This window comes from Pyrenophora tritici-repentis, chromosome 7 (assembly GCF_003171515.1).
Source record: "Pyrenophora tritici-repentis strain M4 chromosome 7, whole genome shotgun sequence".
NCBI classification, from domain to species: domain Eukaryota; kingdom Fungi; phylum Ascomycota; class Dothideomycetes; order Pleosporales; family Pleosporaceae; genus Pyrenophora; species Pyrenophora tritici-repentis.
Genome location: NC_089396.1, coordinates 2,121,504 through 2,146,735, shown reverse-complemented (window position 1 = coordinate 2,146,735; position 25,232 = coordinate 2,121,504). Strand labels below are relative to the sequence as shown.

At 51.7% G+C, this 25,232-nt stretch overlaps 10 protein-coding genes across 10 annotated transcripts; 7 read left to right on the top strand and 3 right to left on the bottom strand.

Annotated features, from left to right (window-relative positions):
• Nucleotides 1–1,845: 1,845 nt before the first annotated feature.
• PtrM4_132270 (MIP-T3 multi-domain protein) lies at nt 1,846–3,147 on the top strand (the record flags this gene model as incomplete). Its single annotated transcript, XM_001941230.1, has 1 exon — nt 1,846–3,147. One exon carries the CDS (start codon nt 1,846–1,848, stop codon nt 3,145–3,147), a length of 1,302 nt encoding a protein of 433 aa, XP_001941265.1.
• A 1,497-nt stretch (nt 3,148–4,644) lies between these two features.
• Nucleotides 4,645–6,648, top strand: PtrM4_132260 (HOOK multi-domain protein; the record flags this gene model as incomplete). The annotated part of the gene is made up of 1 exon (XM_001941229.1): nt 4,645–6,648. One exon carries the CDS (start codon nt 4,645–4,647, stop codon nt 6,646–6,648), a length of 2,004 nt encoding a protein of 667 aa, XP_001941264.1.
• A 1,050-nt stretch (nt 6,649–7,698) lies between these two features.
• Nucleotides 7,699–8,395, top strand: PtrM4_132250 (uncharacterized protein; the record flags this gene model as incomplete). The annotated part of the gene is made up of 2 exons (XM_001941228.2): nt 7,699–7,829; nt 7,882–8,395. The coding sequence occupies 2 exons, from the start codon at nt 7,699–7,701 to the stop codon at nt 8,393–8,395; spliced, it is 645 nt and encodes a 214-aa protein (XP_001941263.2).
• A 235-nt stretch (nt 8,396–8,630) lies between these two features.
• Nucleotides 8,631–9,741, top strand: PtrM4_132240 (uncharacterized protein; the record flags this gene model as incomplete). Its single annotated transcript, XM_066109069.1, has 3 exons — nt 8,631–9,313; nt 9,362–9,598; nt 9,735–9,741. The coding sequence occupies 3 exons, from the start codon at nt 8,631–8,633 to the stop codon at nt 9,739–9,741; spliced, it is 927 nt and encodes a 308-aa protein (XP_065961061.1).
• Nucleotides 9,742–11,423: 1,682 nt separating this feature from the next.
• Nucleotides 11,424–11,732, bottom strand: PtrM4_132230 (uncharacterized protein; the record flags this gene model as incomplete). The annotated part of the gene is made up of 1 exon (XM_066109068.1): nt 11,424–11,732. One exon carries the CDS (start codon nt 11,730–11,732, stop codon nt 11,424–11,426), a length of 309 nt encoding a protein of 102 aa, XP_065961060.1.
• A 9-nt stretch (nt 11,733–11,741) lies between these two features.
• Nucleotides 11,742–12,514, bottom strand: PtrM4_132220 (uncharacterized protein; the record flags this gene model as incomplete). The annotated part of the gene is made up of 2 exons (XM_001941226.2): nt 11,742–12,127; nt 12,181–12,514. 2 exons carry the CDS (start codon nt 12,512–12,514, stop codon nt 11,742–11,744), a joined length of 720 nt encoding a protein of 239 aa, XP_001941261.2.
• Nucleotides 12,515–14,847: 2,333 nt separating this feature from the next.
• On the top strand, nt 14,848–17,295 carry PtrM4_132210 (SPS1, Serine-threonine protein kinase; the record flags this gene model as incomplete). The annotated part of the gene is made up of 4 exons (XM_001941224.2): nt 14,848–14,993; nt 15,039–15,631; nt 15,740–16,272; nt 16,318–17,295. 4 exons carry the CDS (start codon nt 14,848–14,850, stop codon nt 17,293–17,295), a joined length of 2,250 nt encoding a protein of 749 aa, XP_001941259.2.
• Nucleotides 17,296–17,841: 546 nt separating this feature from the next.
• Nucleotides 17,842–19,053, top strand: PtrM4_132200 (Herpes-BLLF1 multi-domain protein; the record flags this gene model as incomplete). Its single annotated transcript, XM_066109067.1, has 1 exon — nt 17,842–19,053. One exon carries the CDS (start codon nt 17,842–17,844, stop codon nt 19,051–19,053), a length of 1,212 nt encoding a protein of 403 aa, XP_065961059.1.
• A 668-nt stretch (nt 19,054–19,721) lies between these two features.
• Nucleotides 19,722–21,380, top strand: PtrM4_132190 (carboxypeptidase; the record flags this gene model as incomplete). Its single annotated transcript, XM_001941222.2, has 2 exons — nt 19,722–19,944; nt 20,005–21,380. The coding sequence occupies 2 exons, from the start codon at nt 19,722–19,724 to the stop codon at nt 21,378–21,380; spliced, it is 1,599 nt and encodes a 532-aa protein (XP_001941257.2).
• Nucleotides 21,381–22,189: 809 nt separating this feature from the next.
• Nucleotides 22,190–23,560, bottom strand: PtrM4_132180 (uncharacterized protein; the record flags this gene model as incomplete). Its single annotated transcript, XM_066109066.1, has 1 exon — nt 22,190–23,560. One exon carries the CDS (start codon nt 23,558–23,560, stop codon nt 22,190–22,192), a length of 1,371 nt encoding a protein of 456 aa, XP_065961058.1.
• Nucleotides 23,561–25,232: the final 1,672 nt, after the last annotated feature.

Genomic DNA, 25,232 nt, shown 5'->3' with positions numbered 1-25,232 from the left:
CACTAAACCACCGATGCTGATGAATGGTTATTCACGTGATTGATGGAAGATTAAATAATGAGTTGGTATATGTTGTTAGAAATAGGATTTGTGCGTGAGGGTGAGGGAGGGTGGGTGTGGGGTGGGGTACTTGCAGGTTTCGCTTAGGGCCCTGGAAGTGCATGACGCCTTTACCCTTCTGAACTTAGGGGCGGGGTTACGAGGAACGTGGTATTTCTGACGGGAGTGCATGGTGGCCGGGAGTTTTAGAGGGAGTTTGGTTAAATGTGGTATCTTTTCGTGATGGAGACGACTCTTAATAACCACTTATCGCAGGCAGCAGGCAGCCTAGTACAGGGTGTTGAATCTAGGGATCTTATGCCTATACTGTTCGCCCGTACATGCTGCTTCTCAATAACTTCATATTTTCGCATTGAAGACATCTTTGCCACTGTAACATTGATCTTCTTTACGAAACCTCCGCCCCCTCCCCGCCGTAGACGTGGACTCATTCCTATCATCGGAATTACCAGCACCACGTCCGCCTTGAGAACTTGTTCTTTCGTTTCCCGAAGAGCATATTCCAGTCCAGCAAAATCGAGTAGGGAACTCAAATACTCCTGGCAATTTTAGTGCGATTATTTGAACATGGAGTTGTCCTCCCACGCAAAGATGGTAAGAGCATGTATTGATAAAATACTATGACGACTTCCCCGACCCAAGAGCAAGGCCGGGACGTACAAGTTCTCTCAGATCTCACCTTCGCCCATTCACGATCCGATTCTACAGAAAATTCTGCAAAGGCTGGTTTGACTACGGTCAGACTTGTCTTTCGCAATCACTGTTTTCATCTGCGCCGCCGCACCGGAAATCGACAATGATTGCAACGACGATGGAATCTTCCCAAGGAACAGAGAACAGAAGAGAGCGTGCTCCACCTTATGATCCCTACCCATCTGGACACGATATGAAGTGAAGCGAGGAAGATGGCGCGTATCTACATTTTCCCTGGATAGAAGGTAAACTCATCTTCCACGGTACCGTCGGTGATGATACCTTGGCTGGAGAATGGGTACATCGATGCGTGAAGGAAGACCTGTCAGTATGTGCTTTTTTTTGAGCATATTCGCTCTAACAGAATTCTTCTCTCAGATACCACTGGGTTGTGTTTGTCAAACCTCTCATGAGCAACAACTTTGCAACGTCGTCGTCATACCAACCATGACCTGACCATTTTGAAGACGCAAGATTGAATTCGGCATTGACTGTTGCCTTAAACTATCGTTACCGAAGTATGGAGGAGGTAATGAATGATGTTAAATATGCTGCGTCGAGAATGGAAATTAATATTGTGGATGACGGTGAAATAGGAACATGTGGTTGAGATTCGCGACAAGAAGCTTTGTTTCCGCAATGAGAATTGAAAATCGAATGTCAAGGTTCACAGAACCAAAGGGGTTTTCGAAGGTATTGGATAGTGGCCGTCTTGATGGTAGGATCGGGAGAACTAGACACTAGAGTATGTTCATATTGCGAACATCGTGATCTAGTATTCATGGCTTATCGTTTGGTGATGCGATGTGGTTACTGCGGTTCTTCTCATGTTTACGACAGGTAAAGCTGATGATAGTCCAACTTTATTTCAGGTAAAAGAGTTTCACGCGACCCGCAGTTGGGGTGAGAGGGCCGATCGTGGCTGCGCACGCCTGACGTGCTGACTACATTGTGACGTTCCGACCCTCCGCAGTTCCTACCACAAACAATCAAGTCGCGTCTCAAACCAATTTCTTTCGCTGCATTACATTTACGCGTTCCAATATCCAATTGCCTGTCGCGAAACACTAGAACAGCAGAAACATCACAACAATGGCACCCAAAGCCCGCAACGCGTTGCGCGGAACCGGGCGCAAGGCGAGCGCAGCAGAAGCGACACCAAAGCGAGGTCGCCCAGCGAAGTCAGATACCGTGGACGTTGCTATCGAGCCGCCGAAGAAGCGCGGTCGACCCCCCAAGGCGAAAGCAAACGAGCCTGAAGCTGAGATCGAGGACGCGCCTCAGCCCAAGAAACGCGGTCGCCCATCTCTACATGCGTCTAAGCCTGAAGCCGAAGAAGATGTACCAAAGAAGGCCAATGGAAAGACCAAGGAGGCAGAGTCTGCCGAAGCTGAAGAAGAAGCGCCTGTCCCCAAGAAGCGTGGACGCCCCCGCAAAGAAGCGGCTGCTCAAGAGGATGCTCCTATCACACCAAAGCGCGGCCGTCCAGCAAAAGCAGCAGCTCCGGATCTCAATAGAGTGACTGATTCGCGTGTGGGAAAGCGGACATCGCCTCGCTCCAAACCTACCAAGGCTGCCGCTGCTCCACCTCGTCAAGACCCACGCATGCAATCCAAGTTGCGCACACGTCTGCCTCCAGCTAAGAAGATCATCGAGGAACAGCCTACTCCCCAGCCGGCCAGGAGAGGTCGCCCTCCTAAGAAGGCAGCCAAAGCCGCTCCCCCTAAGAAGGATGTTGGACGTAAGGCTTTGGACGCAGGTATCAAAAAGCCCACTAGGCCCTTGGCCCCACGTAAGATGCGTGGCCACACTGTGCGCCAGATTCCCGACAAATACATTGCTCAGGTCGATCAGTTTCTCCATGAGCTGATGACAGCCGACTTGTCTGACGAATCGCCTGTTGAAAATGAGGGTGACGAGGATGGTGAGGACCAAGAAGAAGCACAAGACGATATCGACGGACTTCCTGAAACCGACCTGGAGCCTACTAGCGATGCGGCGGACGACGAAGGTCATGAGGGTGGCCTGGTCTCTTCAGAGCAGGACCGAGAGGAGTACGAAGATGTGGAAGATAGGGAAGAGCTTGGCGAAGGCGCTGGTAATGATGCGGATGGCCAGCAAGACGATGCACAAGATGAGTACGAAGAAGAAGACGAGGTTGCAGTTGCTCAATCTGACCAACTCGAAGAGCAAGAACAGGAACTATCTGATGCCATCGATGAGAATATGTCTGTTGAGGGCGACGGACCTCTACAAGAGGTACAGCCAGATGGTAGCATACAGGGTACTTCTATTTTCGAGCAAAGCAGCCAAGAAGATGCTCAGTCCGGCGAGGACAAAGAAAACGCTGTCTATGAGACTTCAGGGCCGTCTGCTCCCTTCATCTTCGGCTAGACAAGTTGTTCACAAGACCTCTCTTCTGCTCAACGTGGCAAAACTAGCTTAGTACATCTCGCTTTCATCAACTATCACTTCATTTGTATATATAGTTGACCGCCATATCGGTATAGCCTGCTCACTAGCATCCGTCCTTCATTACATGGCATTGGCTTAGTTTACCAGATGTATAAATCAATCAGAATTTGGTCTGCTCGTAATCTGGTGCTTAGGCGGTCCGTGCGTACGTTCGTTTTCCCGCGACTTTTTCCCCATTCAATAAAAACTGTAAAAGCCAGACAAAAAGCACACTAAAAAGCAACCTACACGTACTAGTCGATACGGTTCCTGTCTCAGTCAAGCATTATACCTCCGTAGGACACTAACATGTTTGAGGCGCAACACGAGCCGACTCACGAGCCGACTATGATTACTGCCAGCAATTCAACACGTCATTTGCTTTTCTCAGCAAAATGACGTTTGAAAACTACGAAACCACACGCTAGTTGTCGGCTCCTCGGACGCTGTCTGTGATCTATGCCGTATGTCAAGCCGACTACTAGCATCCCAGTCGGGGCATTATGCAATATTCTCGTCCCCAGCCATGCTTATCAGAGCCGTTCCGTCACTACGATTGCCTTACAGGGGTTGTGTACGATTCGTCCCCGTTTCTATCTATCTCTCGGTCGCCTCCGAAATGGTCGATGGCCGTATAGCGACCCGATGCGCGTCCGTATGTGGTGATTGGCTGGCGGCCTTGCCGGGCACACCTAGGTATAAAACATTAATTCTGTTTTAGGCTCCAAGCAACTGCAAGTGCGTCACCGTGTAGCTCAAAGAAGCAAGCGGGCATGCTAGCGACGGCCGATCAACCCAGAGAACATGGCTGCTGGGCGGTCCGTCGCCCACATTTGATCTGCACTGCATCGCGATACTGAGCCCTAGTTGATCTACCCGCGCTTGGCATCAACTATTCACACATGCGGCCCACCAGACTAGACTTGGCTGGCGTTACTTGGGATCGCCAGTTAATATGGCGACTCCGCACGCGATCCTTCGTAAGCGCATGAGCGATGCTCTACGAGCTGAGGAGTCCATACACTTTCCCCACCTTTCAAGTCGCCGACGTCGCTACTAACATGCGCTCCACTTAACAACTGCGCTTCGCGAGTTGCTGCATGCACCTTTCCACCTACGGCGAGGCTGGGTCGACGGCAGCTGGGATGCCACCTCCAGTTCGCAAGACACCCTGGCGTCGTTGCGTCATAAAAGTAAATATCTCTGGCAATGCAGCAAGCCACAACCCGTTCATGTGCGGGACGAGCTGACCATGCTTATTGTAATTGACCGTGTGCTACATGGAATGCGCTAGACAGCCTAGTCCTCAACCCTGTGGCTGGCTGATGGTTTCTACGGTATGAATATACATAAGTATCGTCTTCTACTTCTTGTACTTTCATTTTCAATTCAGTTCATCCATCTTTCCCATATCCATCTCTTATATTTACCGCAATCATGACGGACACTTTTGAAACCACTCCTGACATTACGCCTGAGAAACTTACCATCATGAAGCTCAAGGCGAGTGGGTTGGGTGGAATCGACCGTGATGTGTTTTCCGAACCATCCTCCCCCACACGGAACCGGTCATTCTCTTTTGGATCCCAAGCCGGCGGTGTCTCTCATGCACATGGTTCCTCTCACAACTCATCACTTGGTCGCCGGTCGACCCGTCAGACCAGCTCACTGTCACGTCGCTCGAGTTCATTCCTGCAATCGCACCGCAACACAATGTCTATGGAGCTCACATCACAAGCTGAGGGCAAGCTGTTTGCTTTTGTCGACACAATGTCTTCTGCAGCACGTGAAGCTGCTTCACTGAAGGAGTCATGGGCTCGCATGATGGCCGAGCGCGACAGTCTTCTTCGCGAGAGAGACGAGCTATTGGTCACTGTTGAGGAAGTGACTGAGGAGTTTCAGCGCAAGGATGCTGAGCACTCTCACCATGGCCACGAGCATGGCGAGCGGAAGAGGCAAGTAGAGAAGCTCATTCTTGAGCTCACTACCGCCATGACCGCGGTTGCCGAGCACAAGAAGAAGCTTGCTGATCGCGACCGCGACTTGCAAAGCGTTCGTCATGAGCTTCATGAGCTCCACACCTCAGTATCCCTGACGCATACCGACCGCGAAAGGACGAAGACTGAGTTGGAGGCAACATTCGCCAGGTTGAAGATGTGCGAGGACGAGCGCGATTCCGCTCGCCTGGACGCAGACAGACACCATACCGAGCTCCGAAACTTGCTTCGCGAGCACACTGAACTCAAGAGCAAGTACACAGAGACTTCGTCAAAGTTTGAGTCTACTCGCAAAGAAGTTCTCACTCTTAGCGATCGCATCAAGGTCTTTGAGATTGAGAGGGATGAGCACCTTCATGAGAAGGATCGTCTACATGACGAACTCAAGCGTCTGAGGTCCAGGGCTGATGAGACGTCGCGGGAGTTCACTGAGCTTACCGAGCGCCACGACCGTGTGCAACGGGAGCTTCACAAGCTCAAGGAGACTGTCCGCATCGTCGAGACCGAGCGCGATGATTTCTCCATTACTATTGAGAACCTTCGCCGCGAAGTCAAGGCCAAGGCCACTGGATGGGAAGAGGCTGATGCTCGCTGCGACGATCTGACCCTCAAGCACGACCACATCAAGCGCGAGGTTGTTTCCCTCAAGGACAAGCTCCGCGACGTGGAGATGGAGCGCACTGAGCTCCGAGAGTCCATGGACCGATCCCGCGAAGACCACCGCCTAATCGTCATCGAGCGCGACCAAATCAAGCAAGATCTCCACGACGAGCAGCGTAAGGTCGAAGATGGCCACCGTCGCATCAACGTCCTTGAGGAATCTCTCCGCCGCTCCGAGCTCACCATCACGGAGATCAAGACAGAAATCGTCACCCTCACTGAGCGCAACAAGGTGCTCCACCGCGAAGGCGACGATTCCCGTGGCAAGCACGGCCACCTAACCGCCGAAATCGCCTCTTTGATGGAGAAGCTCGCCCTTTTCGAAGCCGAAATCAGCAACCTAAAGTACGCCCGCGACCGCGCGCATTCCGACCTCAACGCCTGGAAGCACAAATACGAGGAGATAACCGAAACAATTACAACCTACGAGGACTCCTCTGCGGAGTTCGAATTCGAAATCACCTCCCTACGCACCCTTCTCAACGAAGCCCGCGAGCAAAAGGAACGCGCCATCTCGGCCCGCTACGCCGCCGACCGCGAGCGCGACGAGTACATAGCCAAGTACGAGGAGAAGTGCCGTGAAATGGAGCGGTTTGAGGAAAATGCGAGTTCGGTTTATCATGCTAGTGCCGCGGCGTCTGGGGGTGGCGGGGGAGCGCGCAAGAGTCATATATCGAGGATCGTGTCCTCGACGGGGACTACAGTGCACAATGAGAGCGCAGGCAATGGACACAGCCACGGACATGAGCACCACGAGGGGAATTCTATGTTCGTGTCAGTGTGAGGGGGGTGATGTTGGGCTTTATGATCTTGTGGGGTGGTGGAGGGAGAGGGAGGAAAGTAGAGAGAGGAAGAGCATTTTTGAGGTTGAGGATGTGGAGGGATAAAAGTTCCAAGGTTGTTCTTGTGGTAGATTAATTTGTTGTAGTTCGATTGATGAGAAAGAGAGTATTGTCCACCGTCGATTCTGAAAACTTTTGCTTTGTGTACCTCTGAATGTGTCTGTTCGTGTTTGGAATGAGAAGTGTTCGATGTGAAAGACGTTGGCGTGGCTAGGATGAGTATGTGGGTGGTGCATATCCACGATACGTGACCTTTTTTCACGTGGTTTCGGTTCATCCCGTTCGTTTCTCTTTTATCCATCGTGAATATCACGTCTAGTAGTTCGCTTTACTAAATCCTACATTGTTTCGATGCGAGAAAGCGTATACTGTGAAGGCTGACGCTCATGAAAGGGGCAAGCACGTGCTTAAGGCGCTGGTCTGCGTTGAGTTACTGTCGGTATTTGAGCAGCAATTTACATTCCTCGTGTCTACTGTTGTACCTATCTTGTACGCATGTACCCTTGATGCACATGTGGTTTCCAGTGCTGGTTTTTTGTGTCACATGTAGAAGTTTCTTTGCTCTCGGCAATTCCAGAAGACTCCATATCGGAATGGCAGACACCATGGCAATTGGAGTCGCAACTATTTTCGGCGAAATTCTGTATGATCGCTGTTCACATGATACGCGAATATCACGGACGAACGTACCGGTTCATGAGGCCCTTGCGCAGGGGCAGGCCCACCGAGGAACGTCACGTACGGGGTATTAAAGAGGGGCAACTCCTTCGACAACTTGCCGAGATGAACGCTTATGCTTATCAGAGTCCATCGCAACCAAGATTCTTGATAAACTCCACTGTCACCACTGACATCATTTTCTGCAAAAAAAAAAGCAAACCTCTGCAAGCTGTGAGCTGAGCTGAGCGACTAACGTACAAGAAACGACGAGTGGCCCCGTCCTGCTTCTCACAACTCTTCCACACTCTCCAAAAGCCTTGTGGACGAGCACAATGTCCCGACGATCCGTTCTCGATAGCGCAGATACCATATTTTGTATTGAGGAGGGCGATTGGTACTACGAGGAAAACAAACTCGAAGGACGTGTTACGTCTTTCTATGTGGGATGCGTACAGTTCTCAGAGTAGGCTCCGATGTAATCATTATGATCGTGGGAAGAAGTTACTGACGAGAAGTATTCGAATGAAGTCCTCACTACTGTATAAGGCGGATTCGCTGCGTGGAGTCGTCGTTTGCGGCCTTGAACCTATATCTATCCGTGACCATGAAATTGAAATTTTGGCCGTCCGGAACAGGAAATTACAAGAAGTCAAGTTCTTGAACGCCCCAATGCTATCGGATAAATCTATAAGGTTCATCTTGGCATACTGTCCTGATGTAAGATGTGTCACGATCGATGCTGGATCTGATCAGGAAGGGGGAGTGAAGGGCACTTTCATTGCCGATTTAAACGCGCGGATTAACCGGCACAAATGGCAGGAGCTCGAGTTGATAAGCCTGGTAAACCAACCGCTCAACATGGTAGACATCAAGGCGATATTACGGAAACGACCAAATCTTCGCATCGAGATTCGTAGGAAAGTGCCTAAAGCTGTCGCGGACTCGCTTTCACAGGCCGGTATCACCCCACCGAAGATGCTGCACAGCTTTTGGGAAGGAGGCCGCGCTGTGCCACCAAAAGAGGCATAAATTGGGCGATATTAGTCTCATCGGAGCTCCGTCGGCTGTCGGACCTCGAGAAGGTCCGCCAAACCATTCGAATTGAAGCTGAATCCCGAGATGTTCCGGCTGAAGACATGTCACGAATATTTTCCATGTCACAACGGGAGGATTGGCGGCAGCAGCCCCAAAACGCAGAAGGGAGGAGTCAATGCAACCATCTCCGCGAAGGACAAAGGTGGCTAGGCTTGCGACCCCGGACTCCATGGAAGATGAGGATATGACTGGAATCAAAGAGGAACACACGGAGTCAGAGTACTTCTCTGAAGGAGAGGGTTGTGTTGGGGGCTGTCAGTGTGGAGATCACAACGACGAAGATGAGACCAGTGAAGTGGAGAGCGCTGACGGCAGGTACTACAAAGAAGAAGGACTTAGCTTCCTAGAGAGCGGCGACGACAGGTGCTACGAAGAGGAAGATGGAGTCAGCGACCTTGGGAGCGGTGACGACAGGTACTATAAAGAGGAAGATGGGCTTAGCTTCCTAGAGAGCGGCGACAACAGGTACTACGAAGAGGAAGAAGAAGATTGGGGGATGACTGACAACTCTCTCGACTTATCTGCGAGCGATGTGTCTCTTCACAACGATGGGCAAGGTCGTCAACTTGTGAAGAGCAAACTCGACCTTGATATTGATACTGAAGATCCAACCCACGGCAACGATACGGGCGATGTGGTAGTGAAAAGAGAAGCAGATTCTCACTTCAAGAGAAAACCGTCCTTGGAAGATTCTGGTTGGAGCGAGGAGGAAGACCGTCCCCAGGTTACCCAACCACGTCTTGCTATTGTAAAGTTCTATGACAGCCTAGACTGGGCATCGCGATGGGAAAGGACACAACGCCACACCAACGTCCATACAGTGGTGTTTGAACCTACTTTCCAAGTCACACAGTAAGTCTCCGGCGACTCATCCTCTCTGCAGTCCACTAACTCACACAGCGAACACATACGCACTCTGGCGTCGTCACCCTACGAATTCAAGTCATCCATTACCATCGTGCATATCGGAGATGGCTCAGCTTTGGGTAGCAATTTGCCTATCGCCCTTGCTGATGACCTGCCGCAGCTCAAGCAACTTGGCATCCTTCGAGCTTTCAACCTTACAGATTCCGCTCTTACCCACCTAATCGATCGGTGTTACAACTTGACTGAGCTTGAGCTCTCTGCCATGGACAAGTACGAACGCCGAGGCCTAATCCGCCTGCAAAGTTTGCCTGCAATCTTGAGGAAAGACTATAATTGCGCGAAGCACCTCCGTACGTTGACCCTTCTCGGTCAAGACCTTTCGGACTATTTTCGGGGGTCATGTCAGCGGTTGAGACCGAAGATAGAGATCGTGTCATAATTTGGAGACCCTCTCATGAGAGTTGTGCGGAAGTAGGATTATCTAGGAAGCACGCATGTGGTTGGGTAATGAGAGATGCTTTGGGAGTTGGATAGTCGCACCTGGGTATCGTAAAATACTTGATAGTGTGGGTAAGCGCCAAATAGGCGTGTCTGGAGACTACAGTCGCCTTTTTGCACTAGTATGTTAAGTATTTTATGACCGGGTGGTCGGTAGATTGTACTTTAACAGACTGGGTAAGATGTATTATGTAAACATGCCTTCTCTTCTACCTGCCTCTTTTATTCTATAGTACTCTACATTCTCTAACCTAGCTTATGTCTGTCCTGTGTAAAAACACAACGTATAATTTATTAGAAAGAATATATTCTCGATAAGTTACCGCCCTGATCATTATGCTGTAAGTTCTCCCGTGTGTTGGTGGCGGACATCTAGGTGTTATAAAATACTTGACATACTGGTATACAAACGCCACTATAGTCGCCAAAAACGCCTATTAGGTGCTTACCTATGATGCTAATAGGCGTGTTTGGCGACTACAGACACTAGTATGTCAAGTATTTTATGACACCCAGATAGAGCCATCTTCCCGCATGCGCAAAGACCACTGCGCGCTCACCGCCCACGTACCTATGATGTACGGCATATTGAGTTTCGCAGGCAGTAAGCTCACCACCTCAACAACCCAAGCCGTCGTCTCTCGTTGTGGTCATACGACATGTCACTGATTCTGTGACTGGTGTCAGGCTTAGCTTGTCTAATCGTCTTCTCAAACACTCACTTCTGACAGATGCCCGTCTTGTGAGTTGTACCAAGAGCTAGGAAAGGGATTTGGAACGATTAGACTGGTGTTTATATAATTTTCATCACGTAGTAGTATTATTCACACGTCTAGAAACCGATGTCTTGCAGCTGTATTCAATGCCAGGTGATTGACCAGGGGTCACTCAACACTCAACACCACGAGAGTCGTGATAGGCTCGATAAACGATAATCCAACCCCGACTTAGAATACTAAGCCACGCATAGATAGAAAGTGTAGTTTTGTGACAACAAAGATGGTGAAGGTGCTGTCGAAGTGGAGGCCGAAGATGGGTGTTACGTTTGGGAGGAGGATGTAGGATGGTGATGTTAGAGAATTGACTACGTTTTTTGGGGGGACGGGTGGCACGGGTTGAGGGGTATTTGTATGTTTAGATGGGTTGTTGTTGGATGATGAGATGTGAAGATCATCATGGGAGGAACTCTTCTCTCCTCCCTCCGTTCTGTGCACCTCTGCCACCTCTCTGTTGGACTTCCAACTTAAAGTGTCGTGGATGCAGAAGACAGCGGAGTGGGGTTTCAGTTCAAAGACCGAGGTCGACTTGGTACATTTTACTACAGCTAAGTATACTCAGCTTGACTATCAGCCGAGGCTTACACCATGTCATTTTCTGCCTTTCAGATCCCTAATCGACAGATTCAGACGAATGTCAGTGATAAAAACGTAGCTCCTTCCTTCCTAGAAGAGCGTGTACGCCTGTTGAAAGGCTTATGCGTCTAATCATTCCGTGATAACCACCCGGAGAGGATGATGAACTCCTCCCCCAAACGCCGACCCAAAAAACGCCTTTTCGTAAGTCGTACAACCATAATACAATAATTGAGATTGGGATGCTACTGCTTGTTCCTGTTGATGAGGTTCAAGAATTCCTGGCGCGTCTTATCCCTAGATCGCATGCATCCGAGCATGCAGCTTGTAGTTGTGGTAGTGCCGGTCTTTTGAACACCGCGCATGACCATGCAAAGATGGCTCGATTCGACGACAACGGCGACGCCTTGGGGCTGGAGCATCTCTGATAGGGCGAGCGCGACCTGCTTAGTGAGGCGTTCTTGGACTTGCAGACGACGAGCGAACATTTCGGCAATGCGGGCGAGTTTAGAAAGACCGATGACGCGACGGTTGGGGATATAGCCAATGTGCATCTAGTGGGGTTAGCCAGGTGATTCCAGCACTAAAGTGGACGCTCTTACCTTGCCAGTGAAAGGCACCAGATGGTGCTCGCACAGGGAGAAGATCTCAATGTCCCTCACGATGACTAATTCGTCATGGTCCTCGTGGAAGACGGCACCATTGACAATGTCGCGCAAGTTCTCCTCGTATCCCTTTGTGAAGAAAAGTAGCGCCTTTGCGTACCTCTCCGGTGTATCCAACAGTCCCTCGCGATCGGGGTCTTCGCCTAGACACTCGAGCATAGTGCGCACCGCGCCTGACAACTTGGCAAGGTTTGCAGCCTTTTCCTCCTCGGTCGCCTCCTTCCTCTCACGTGTGCCCTTGCTGGGCCAGCTGAGGCCGTCAAAGTCAATGGTGGGGTGTTGCGCTACTCATTCATCAGTCAGGCCCTTGCCCCTCCAAGTCTACGGTCATTCTCACTGTATGGACTGTGGGCGCGACTGGTCGCAAGCGGTGTCTGTGCAACGGCATCCTCAGCCTCGTCCTCAACGTCGTGTACACCGTTGGTCGTCATTGTATTCCTGTCGTGCATACCGCTTACGCCAGTCTTTGCCGCAGACGCTTTGGCGGGGAAATAGCTAGTCGGGCCGTCGAAGTTGACTACCTGGCGGCCTCGGTTGGAAGTTTCTATGGCATTGAAGAGATTTTCCCTCTCCTTCTTATGTCGCGCTTCAGTGGTGAGCCGCAGGGGAGAGCCGTTTGTCATGTGAGTTGGTATGGCTGATGCCGATGGTTTGGACGTGTCAGGCTCCATTTGAGCAATATCCTACTTGTTCAGCTGGGTGGTACAGGTGAAAATTTTGAAACCTATGTAGAAAAAGGTGCCGATAGACTACTACTGCTCTGGCGCATTCTTTCCGGGTTGAGTCAGGCCGCGTCTTTTATCGACATCAGGAGCGTCCCAGGGTCCGGACTTTCTTCGTCATCCGCTAGTGGGTTGCAAGGCGATTGGATCGCGGGACTTGTGCACAGGAGCAAACCAACACCATCTCTCCACGCTTCTGCACCCAACTCTCCCCCATCCGACGCATCGCCGGACACGGCCAGCAATAGTCAGCAATACCGCCGGCGCCTTGTTCTGGATTAGACTGACGTCCCGTGACGACGACGGCGATGAGGCGACGACGGCAACGACGACAGCGACGCATGGCCAGGAGTGTGCGCGAGGAGGCCTCACCCCGTCCCCGCAGTGCTCCCTATCCCGACAAAGCATCTGTACTGGCGGCTCAAAACAACATTGCAAGCACTTTTGCATCTCACTACATGCTTAATTCACAGGTATGAACGGAATGGACGGAATGGATGGAAGATGAAGGTCGGATTTGTGTGCTGGTAGGCAGGGTACAAAGGGCTGCCATCCATGACGCACCCGCGGCCTCAGCTATCTACTAACCCTCGTGCATCGCCTTGACATTACTGTCGTTCATCCACCATTGTCGCCAATCTGTTCCGTCGCGTGTCCGACTAGTGGCCTTATGCTGCTGTTGACGTTGAGGACCCTGGCGCCGCCGCCGCCTTCAGCTGGGTTGCTGTTGTCCTTGAAGAACAAGCACCTGCGTCTTCGCGCTTTATGATCGGCTGTCTCGCCCGATACCGATCCTTTACAACAGCGGAGATGGAGTCAACTACTTGAACTACTTGACTTCCAAAGTCGACGACTAAGACCTCTCCCCGGCCACAAGGAAATAATTGCTATGACCGGGTTTGTGCCGTCACATGGCGTGTGGACGTGCAAACGGGGTGCGCTGCAGCTTCTGGTGTCTTTTTCTGGTTGCATGGGCGGTATCCTTTTTTGCATGTTAGATAGATGTCGTGAACTGCGGGCTCTAAATGTGGAAGAACACAGGCTAAAAAAGAACATTGCTGGAAGGTTGGGTTGAAGCAAAATGGAGGGCTTTCATTGCTGCTTGTCGCGGCTTCTTGGCGCCTTCGATAGCGGCAACTTGAAAGACGGGGCGGGCGGGCGGACTTGGGCTGCAGCCACAACAGCACCCTTGAGAAGCACTTCGACGGCAGCGCACCTGTGATTGTATCTCGGAAACGGTTGCAGCGGCCTCCTCTACTGTTTCTCTGTTCCATTACTCTTACCGTTTGGCTGCCATCAGGGTGTTGCTCGGCTAGGCATTTGACCTGCCAACTTGATGCTGCAACCTTGCGACTTCTGATGACCCTCCTGTCTCTATGGGACGGGCTCAGGATATCGACCAGTGGAGACCAGAGGACTCTAACAGGGATAGGGAGAGGTCGAGGGAACGTACAAGGGAAACGAGAGAGCGCATCCCCCAAGCCAGAGGAGCGTCGCCAGCGCCACGACGTGCCAGAGAAAGTTCCCAACATTTCGCTCACGACACAACCCCATCGTCGAAGCGCCACCACACCCGTTCTCCATCTCCAAAACCCTCTTCAAAACGCGTGAACCGGCAGCCGAGTCGCAGTAGGGCGCGCTCTAGGTCTAGGTCAAGGGTACGGCGTGCGCACTCGCCGGCACGGCCAACCGCGAGGCCTTTCTCTCCACGCTCACAGCGCTTCGACCGCGATCGCCCGCCGCGACGGACCACACCCGACACGTATATCCCACCCACGTCCAGCCGACGTCGCTCCCCTTCCATCGATAGCCATTACAGACCAGCCGCACACCGTGCAAGGCGGAGATCACTTTCGCCTGACAGAAGGTCCAGGCGTGATTTATCGCCGAGAAGACTTTCACCCCGGAGGACTGATAGACGACCTGCTTCACCCCGTGACCATTCTCGGACCACGTCGTACAGGCACACCTCCACCCGTGACCGAGCAAGAAGTCGCAGTCGGCTTTCTAGACGTGCCACGTCTCGCTCGCCACCCCGCCGACGCTCTCCAATTCGCAGAGCCTCGCCGCGAACCAGACCCGAACGTAGAAGCCGTTCGCCTCGCCCACCGCCCCGACGTCGCCCTTCTGGATCCCCCTCACCCGCTCCAAGATCGCGACACCGCTCGGATAACGAAGCAAATTCACGCAAAGCTACCCCTGCGAAGGACACTTCGCGCAAAGCCTCGCCAGTACCGGCATCTGGCTACAATTCTGATAACCCGGGTCGTGACGAGGACAATATGAGGGGCGCCTACAATTACCAAGGCCGAGGCGGCTTCCAGCAATCCCCACCCTATCCTCCCCACAATCAATATTCACCCCCGAACCAGTCGCCTTACCAAGGAGGTAGAGGAGGTTGGAATGGCCAGCCCTATCCTAATCAGGGGTGAGCTCTCACATGCACTTTAATGGCCTCAACTAACGTGAACAGATCGCCCATGCAAGGCTACCCTCCAAACCACTCGCCATATCACCAAAACCAATCACCAGGTTACTATCCCAATCAACCATACCCTCAACCTGGCTTTCAGAACAGTCCGCACCGAGGTGGCTATCGTGGTGGTGGCTACCATGGTCCCGACCGGCGCATGTCTGGTCCTGGTGCAAGTGCTCCTTTTGCCGGGCCTGGTGGACGCGGCCGTGGTGCTGCACCCACGCAATACTCGAATCTATCTTGGACCCCATCTTCTGGCACACGAGGTGGTCGTCCTGCCACTGAAGCACCCCGTCCACAGCCTGTCACATCCCAATCAGCCGATTCAGCATCTGTCGACGCTGACGACAACCCATTCCGTCCCTCCAAAGACTTGCGAGTAGAGGATGAAGGGCCAAAGGAGGAGAAGAAGCCCCCAAAGTCAGCGACTCCCACAGCACCAAAAGCGGGCTTCACCTTTTCGTTGATGAAATTGAAAAATTCGGTTCCGTCGACTAGCAAAGCCAAGCTTGGAATAGAAGAGCCTGAGAAGGCCGAGTCGTCTTCCAAGGAATCGTTGCTGGATACCAAGGCAAAGGCCGTGACGGAGCGTGATGCACGTTATGCAGAGTCTCGGAACGATCGAGACCGAGACGTGAGGGATAGAGATTACGAACGCGAACGGGATCGGGATCGGGATCGAGAGAACCGCGAGCGAGACCGCCGCTACGATGACTACTACGACCGAAAGCCTGCTTACCGAGATCCGCGTGACAGAGATATTCGGGACCCTCGCGATACCTATTACCGTGGCAGGGAACGAGATTACCGAGACCCACGAGAACGGGACATGCGTGATATTCGAGATCCGCGTGATATGCGAGACAGAGATGTCCGCGACCGAGACCCACGGGACATTCGCGATCGCAGAGAGCCATACCCACCGAGACGACTCGACGACAGGCGGCCCGAGCGCCCAGATTCACGCACCGATATACGTCCTGCTCGACCGGAAAGGAGGACACCCCCTCCTCAGATACCAAAGACGAAGACTATCATCAAGAAGCGGATGAAACCACGGCCAACACTCGACCCAGAACATGCCAACTCGGACTCTGTGTACTACAGGAAGCCGGGGAATGAGTCGGTTGTTGGATCTGGTACTTATGGAAAGGTGTTCAAGGGGATACATGTATATACGAAAGACCTGGTTGCGCTCAAGAAGATCAGGATGGAGGGTGAACGCGATGGCGTAAGTATAGTGGTGATTGGATGTGGATCATGCTAACAATTTCAGTTTCCCGTCACCGCCATTCGCGAGGTCAAGCTTTTGCAATCTCTCAACCATCCGAATATCGTCAATCTCCGCGAGGTTATGGTCGAGAAGAATGATTGCTACATGGTTTTTGAGTACTTGTCGCACGATCTCACGGGACTCTTGAATCACCCGACTTTCAAGCTCGAGCAAGCACACAAGAAGGACCTGGCGAAGCAACTCTTTGAGGGTCTGGACTACCTCCACCGTCGTGGTGTTTTGCATCGAGATATCAAAGCTGCGAACATCCTAGTGTCGAACACGGGACAATTGAAGTTGGCGGATTTCGGTCTTGCACGATTTTACGCAAAGAGCAGCAAACTGGATTATACCAATCGTGTCATCACTATCTGGTACCGATCACCTGAGCTTCTGCTGGGTGAAACACAGTATGGTCCTGCGGTCGACATTTGGTCGGCAGCTTGTGTGTTGGTGGAGATTTTCACACGTCATGCCATATTCCCTGGCAGCGGTGGAGAGATCAGCCAGTTGGACAAGATTTACAACGTTTTGGGTACACCGACCGTCCAAGACTGGCCAGGCATCGTTGATATGCAGTGGTCTGAACTGCTACGGCCTACGGAGCGAAAGCAGTCTACATTTGAGGAAAAGTACAAGGACCGGGTCAGTCCAATGGCCTTTGAGCTTCTTCAAGCCATGTTTCTCTTCGATCCAAATGCGCGACCCACCGCGGCTGATGTGCTTGAACACCCATTTTTCACCAGCGAGGCACCGCCACCAAAGCGTGCTGACGCACTGAAGGAATTGGAGGGCGACTGGCATGAATTTGAAAGCAAGGCACTGCGAAAAGAAAAGGACAAGCAAGAGCATGAAGCGCGGCGTGTTGCGCGAGAGGAGAAGGATTTGGCAAGGAAAGATGAGGGGAAACGACGCGCAGAGGCGGCTGCTGGAGAAGAGAGGGATGCGAAGCGTGCAAAAAGCGGCGATGTCACGGCGTAATGCTATTAATATCCGCATAATGTCATTAAAGAGCGTGGACGAAGTTGGTGGCGTAATCAAAATGTCAGGTGCTTGTAAGTTCGGACCGTTTGGTATCTAGGCTTAGACTTTGATATCTGCACTCTTGAATGTATTTGTACTGTTGCAACCGTTTACTGGCAGTATTCTCAATGCGTGTCTTGCATACAGGGCATTGATTGACTTGCCGAGGCATATGTTTCCGCATCCTGAACTGTCGTCGAATATAGTGTTACTGGGGTTTGGTGGTCCCAATATAACTAGCGTGATGCGCTTCTTTAGTACCCGGCGTACAGACCTCATAGTAGTCATGCTCCGAGTTCCCGATGCACGTCATTTCCTAATGCAGCTGCTATAGTAGGCGGACGCGACGTGTTGGGTAGGTATTATCCAGTCATGGTCTTGACATGGGATATTTACTGGCAATACGGCTTGACTCGAGGCTGGACTTAGGCTGGACCTATAGCGATCGTAATTTATATATTATGGCTTGCTAGAAGCCCAAATTCTTCCTATCCACACAGCATCATGAAGCTCTTTACTTCCTTGATCGGTTGCGTGGCTGTGCTTTCTTCCATTGCTTCTGCCGTTTCTATAACGTCGACTCAGAACTGGAATATTACGAACGACCCAGAAGGCTCAGCTCGTCTCAATGGTGTCTCGTTCCAACAGAATCCCCTGACGACGTTTGGAGATTATCAATACGTTGCTTTTTACAGCACAGCGTCTGGATACGGCAAGCACTATGTCAACCTCGGAAGACGCAAGATCTCCCCTTCACTGGGTGAGTGGCAGTACTTTGCCTTGACCGACTACGTCCAGCAAACCCTCGACGAACACAACACCATCAGCATGGGCATCAGTGGTGACGGGAAAATCCATCTAAGTTTCGACCACCACGACGTCCCCCTCAACTACCGTGTCAGCACCACTGGCATCGCAAAAACAATCCCCACAGCATGGACAGCCAGTGGTGCCTTTGGGCCCGTTCAACACAGCCTCCCCGGCTCGACCGGCCCCTGGACTCCCCTCACGTACCCACGCTTCGAGTCCCTCGACAATGGCGACCTCCTGATGGAATTCCGCATCGGCCAGTCCGGCTCCGGCGACTCATACATCCACCGCTACTCGTCCAGTTCCGGTACGTGGAGCGCGGTGGGAAAATACCTCCAAGGCGCCAACAACAACGCCTACATCAACGGCATCACGAACCGCGCCTCCAAACTCTACGTCTCGTGGACCGTCCGCGAAACACCCGACGCCAGTACGAACCACGACTTTTACTTCGCCTCGTCCGACGACGGCGGTGTAAGCTGGAAGCAGACCAACGGCGCAAAAGTAACTAAACCTATCACCCCGACTACACCGGGGATAAAAGTGTATACAATCCCGCAGAACAGCCAGATCATAAACCAAGAAGCTCAATGCGTCGATGCCTCTGGTCGTTTCCACGCGTTGATGCGCGACTCCACATCCGGCACACCGCTCTTCTACCACTACCTCCGCACGTCCAGTGGCACTTTCACCAAAACGCCCATCCGCGTAGCCGGTCTATCCACCCCGCCTTACCTGTCCTACCGCGGGAAAATCACCTCCGTGGGTGATAGTGTTATTGCCATCTTGCCAGATCAACCCAAACTCAGCATTCAGATTTGGACGGCGAGTGCGGCGGGGGGGTTATGCGGATTGGAAGAAGTTGGTCGAGGTGCCGAATTCTCAGGGCGAACCCGGTGTGGATGAGGAGAGGTTGAGAAGGTTTGGGGTGTTGAGTCTTTTTGTTAGGCAGGGGGGAGAGCGTTTGGGACGAGGAAGGTGCAGGTTTGGGATTTTGGGGTCAAGGCTTGATGGGAGGAAGGTCGAGCGAGGTGGAGTGGATACGAGAAGCCCCGCCCCCGCAGTTCTGCGATGCTGTAGGACGGTCTTGTGTATACGTTGTGTTTTCTTCCGCTTTGTACATTGTTGTTAATGACCCCCGGTTTGTACATACGATTGCTTTTAGTACAAGAATGACCCTTTTCGTCGTTGAAGAGTGTTGTAAAGGTCCTATTGTGACGTGCCGAAAGCCCCACCTCTCTACTACCACCTAGGTACTACTGGGTCTATTCCCTCGTTATTGCCCCCCTTCATCGTTCTTCGGGGATTTCACATTCTGATCTACCTCTAAAACCCGCATAGAGCCGCTTTTCCCATGATAAACTTACCCAGGTACGATCAAAGACCCAGAGTCCAAGAAACACGACTCCGGAAACGGCAGGAGGAACTGCAGCCAAGGAGATATCGCTTGGCAAGATACTCTAATAGGCAATATATGCGCCTTGACCGACGTATCATTATCGGCCAAAAATGGGGGATGGGATAGAATAAGAGCGATTGAGTGCTGCAAGACTGGATTTGTACCTTGAGCAAAGATGAGGCCCGCGTCTTTGGTGCCGCTTTTCACGGCATCTGCTGTGGCGCAGTCACAATATGGCGAGAACCATGTTAATATAAACCAAGACTCGCAGTTAATAGAGCAGAAGGCTTTCCCGGCACCAAATGTCACGTTGTACAGTCCTGCATTCTTGTCCAATGCATCTTTTGATCCTGGGTGGGCTAAGGGTACGGAAGGTGCGACGTCGCAATACAATTTGGGTACGAATACCGAATACAGTGAATTGAAGCTTGACGAACGAGAATCTAACAATACTTTAGACGCATACATCAGTGGTTTAGCATCAAAAAACCCATCATGGATGACCTATGGCGTCGCCGACTTCTTCAGTGAGGAAGGCAAACCATTCCCATATATCTACCTCTCTTCCGCCCCAAACGCAACCGCCTCGCGTATCGCCTCCAGAAAACTGCGGGTATGGATTCAAGGCTCAGTTCACGGAAACGAGCCCGCCGGCGATGAAGCCACCCTCGCCCTCCTCGGCGCAATGGACAACGACCCAACCTGGGCTTCGACCTTCCTCTCCGAAATGGAAATCCTCATCCTCCCCCGCTACAATCCCGACGGAAACGCCTACTTCCAACGCACCTTAGCTACGAACTTCGATCCCAACCGCGACCATACTAAACTCGCACGTCGACAAACCAGGGATATTAAGAACTGGTTCAGCACTTTCTCCCCGCATATCGCCATCGATATGCATGAGTATGGAGCTGCCACACGCTATGCTACAAACTACAGCAACGCTGCCGACGGCATGTACAGCGCAGCCAAAAACCTAAACATCCACCCCTCCATCCGTTCCCTCTCTGAAACTGTCTTCGCCCCCGCTATCAACGCCTCCCTACTGTCCAAAGGTCTACGCGGCGCACCGTACATAACCGCATCCAGCACCTCCCCACCCCGCCTAGAAGAAGCAGGCACAGATGCGAAAATCGGACGTAACGCAATGGGCCTAATTCAATGCGTGACCTTCCTCTTCGAAACCCGCGGTATCGGCATCGCAAACCAGGAGTTTCAACGGCGCACCACGGCGGGACTTCAGATGATACTGGGGGTCTTAGAAACCGCACGTGATCGAGCTGGCGAAGTGAAAGCAACGATTGAAGGGGCGATTGCGGAGGTCATGGAGAGTAAAGAGGATATCGTAGTTACAGATTTTACGACGTGGGAGAATACTACGTATCCGATGGTTGACCGGCGCACAGCGGAAATCGTCCAACTACCCGTTGAATTTGCAAGCACAACACCCGTAACCGCAAATCTTACGCGCACCCGTCCGAAAGGTTACGTTATCCCCCGCGCATGGGCTGATGTAGCGGAGCGCCTGCAGGTCTCCGGACTACAGGTTGATGTGCTGGATGAGGTGTTCAAGGGCGAGATTGAAGTATACAACATCACCTCATCCCGTCTTGGGAAGTCGTATTATGAGGGCGTGGTACTTAATACGGTGACGACGGAGACGCTGGTCAAGACGGTGGAGTTGCCAAAGGGCAGTTTCTGGGTAGATAGCAAGCAGAAGAATGCGGGTTTGGCTTTTGTGACGCTCGAGCCTGAGGGGATTGATTCGTATGTTTCGTTTGGAATCGTGCCCGTGGAGGTAGGCGATTTGTATCCGATTTTCAGGGTAGTGTAGGAGATGAGTAGATGGAGGGGGTGGGCGGATACAGGAGCAGGGCGCGGTATGTAAGCTGTGGTTAAAAGGTTCCCTGGGCGGATACATGGACAGGGTGTAGTAGTTATGTTACAGTTGAAAAGCTTCTTGGCGGATACGTGGTGCTGGAGGGGTGAGCATGTGGAGAAGTTATGTCTTCTGCTATATACTGCATATTCCTCGTAACTTGGCAGTTCCAAGTACTTACGATTGGAACCTCATTGTTTTGATCCGTTATGTCGAAGCCGTTGAACAATGGAACTTCATCTCGTCGACGACGTCTTACATAGGTGCATAGGCCTTGTCCGAATGTATATAGTTCCTCTGTTGCGGTGGAGTGAACAGTGCGCATGTGCGGAGAATTGAAGGATTGAACTGAGGTTATATTGTCTGAGTCTACAAACTGTATATGTAGGTGGGTGACCGTCAACAGCGCTAGTCCCAGATAGGCATCGGTCCATTACAAAGGTAAGTTGCGACTACAGGAGCAGAGCAGGAGAGACCCCAAACCGTGACATCCTCCCTACCGGGTTTGCTTCTTCAGACGATACGATACATACACTAACATAGACACATTGCAAATACGGAGCATTAGGAGGTAGTATAACCTTAAGCGCATGAATATTAGTACTTTACCCTTATTTAGTGAGGCTTCTATTAGGAAAGGCTTAACATGATCCATGGGCGAGCGGCGCACACGGGCGAGCGGCGCACCCCACCAACTTTTGCAACTTTAAAGCGATGCATCTCAACAACGCGATAATATTATTGCTAGATATTGATACAGTAGATTACTCTATATTAATAGTATCAGTCTTGCATGTGCGCGAGTTGTGCCCAGTCTCCTTGCACCTAGTGCAGCGCCTTTGAGCCCGCTGGCTGAGGCCTGATCGCGCTCCTCCTTGACGCTCTTCATGAGCAATCTGCTGGTCAGCCTCATTTTGAGCCAGTATGTCCTCTCCAGCTCCCTTTGTGAGTACTCCATGCTTCTGTATACGCCTTTTAGAGCGCCGCCTACGCTCTGAGGCTGCGCTATTGGCCTTCTCAAGACTAGAGATCCGATCGCGCATCAGCTCAGCAGAGAGCATCATCACCTCGGCGCCCTTCTTTAGCTGGTCAATCGCCATAATAATTGAAGCTGGTGATGAGCTCTTGTGCTGGCGCACGCGCTCACGTATTAGGCTTGACTGAGCCTCAAGCTCACGCGCGTTGCTCGGCGTTTGAGCTACCCAGGGAGCCTCTGGCAGAGCTGCTGGAGGAGTAGGTGTACGCAGTTGTACATCTACCTTTGATAGAACAGCCTCTGGTTGTAGAGGAACAAGGCCTGCGCCGCGGAAGGCTGAGCAGATATTGGCTGGCGTGAACGCTTGATCAAATGCTGCCTTGAACGCTGGCAGAAACTCTAGCTTGGTGATGTGGTTGATGTGGTTGCGCATAAGGCTCTCTACCTCACGGCTGTACGCGCGCTTCAATGGCGAGAAGCAGCCAACATCAAGTGGCTGGAGTAGGTGAGATGAGTGAGGAGGCATACAGAGCGTATGGATATTGTTCTCCTTGCAGAGCTCCTGGAACTCTAGAGATTGGTGGCTCTTATGGCCATCAATAATAAGCAGGCGACGCGCGCCTACACTACGAGCCTGCGTGTGAGCGTTGAAGTGCTTTAGCCACTCAACTCCAAGCTCATTATTCGTCCAGCCATTATCGCTGACTGCGATCGCCCAGTCGCGTGGGATCTCAGCTTCCTTATACCAGGCTGATAGGTGGTACTGGCCAGCGAAGATGAGGAACGGTGGGACTGACCAGCCAGCAGCGCTGATAGCAGCGATCAGCGTTACCCACTCGCGATTGCCTGGCTGAATACTCTTCGGCCTGCCTCTCCTCTCTGCTCCTGTTATAACTAGCTGCGTTGTAATCTTGCCCATCATAAAGCCAGCTTCATCAAAGTTGTAGACGTCCTCATCGCAGATACCTAGCTCAGCCTTTGTCTCTTCTACAAGCTTAAACCACCTCTTTATTAATGTTGCATCCTCACAAAGAGCTCTCTGCCTATCGTACGCTTGGTTGAAACACGTCCGAAGACTGTCTGTACGCTTAACAAAGGTAGATGGCCAGTTGACTCCAACCTGCTCTCCACCACGCGCAGCCAGCAGCTTATCAGCCATATCACGTACAGCTGTGTAGGTAGGCGCAAATCCACGCAGATCTAGCTGAAGTATATAGCTAATAATCACCTCCTCTTCTCTCTGGGTAAGCTTCCTTGAGTTGGGCGGGCAATCGCGTCGGGCAGGTATACCAGCGCGTCGGCGGCGGAGCGTTGTTTCGGCTACGTTGTAGACTACTGCAGCAGTACGGGTACCTTGGATCTGGTGCGCATTAATAGATGAGATAGCAAGCTGAATATCTGCTTCATTTGATAGTAATTGAGTAGCGCTGCGTTGAGCCATTGTAGATTAAGATCAGTAAGGTGAGTAAAGTTGGTGGGGTGCGCCGCTCGCCCGTGTGCGCCGCTCGCCCATGGATCATGTTATAGTATTTTATTAAGCTCTATAGTTAATATGTGGCTAAATTTAACACGCTTTAAGAGCGGTAAGTCGTCTTTCTATCGTGTGGTTTAGGCATTGCTAACAGGTATTCAACCAAAGTGGACAGACTAGTCTAAGAAGGGTGGATGGGATGAACATCTCCCATCGGAGAATTCTGCCAGGTTCATAATCGCAACTCATGGCAGGATCATTTTAGGTTGTACTATTCATAATAAACAGGTCTGAGAATAGATATTCTAGCATATTCCGAGGTTGTACGCGAACTTGGAAGAGGAGGAGCACGAGAATACCTAGGTAGTTGGCGGACGCAAAGAAGAAAACATACAACGGACCACGCTTGACCTATCTAAGGTTGGGCGAAGACATCATGATGTACAATTCCGGAACGCTTGGAAGATCTTCGGCACGGCAATGGGATAGTGACTGTAGAGGCTTGGAAGAAGTACCAAGTGGAGAGCACCCTGACTCGGGACGGATCTGAGCGGGCTGGAATTGGCGCGCTTCTCGGAGACATTGTTGCTTCTCGGTTGACGGAAAGTTTTGTAGATCATAGGCCAATTGAAGTTGGCGACTACCCGAAATTCCATGGGTATCATTCCTGAGTATGATGTCCGGTTTTTACGCATACATGATGCTTGAGGGCGTGGTACGTAGACGACTAACAGCTACCCGGACAGATACCGAGGAACTTTTCACAACACCAGCTTTGCCCGGGTATTTAGAACTTGCGTGATTTTCCACACTAAGGGTACTTGACTCGCTCCACCTACATCATTTTTACAATCCCTGTCGCTACACCGCCGCTACACCACAAGCGCAACGCCCACGGCATGTATCTCAGTACCTTCGGCGGAATCCTCGGGAGGATTATGATTGACATCACCGGGCATGCGGCTGTATCCCTCCTAGCCCCAACGTTCAGCCCCGAACGCACGGATAGAACATTCCATACCCCTTCCCCATACCAGCCTAGCAGCGATAGCATTGCGGGGGAAAATGGGGGAAACGTGGTTACCATAGCTTTCGGCATGCCGTATTCACCTAAGCTCCCCACCCAGACCTGCCCAAAGCCCCGACTTTCTTCCCACGCACGCGAATGAAAATGTTCGTCCCGCGTTTTTCGTCAGCATCCGAGCGTTGATGTGCCAGAAAGTCGGAATCGGTTGGAGGATGCTATGTCGGATGTGGTGGTGCGGGGTGCGGGTTTTTCACCCAAAGTGTTAGGCGCACGTGACTTGACGGCATGATGGGAACTTTGAAGCCCAGCCACTTTTTTTGTAAGCGGGTCAAT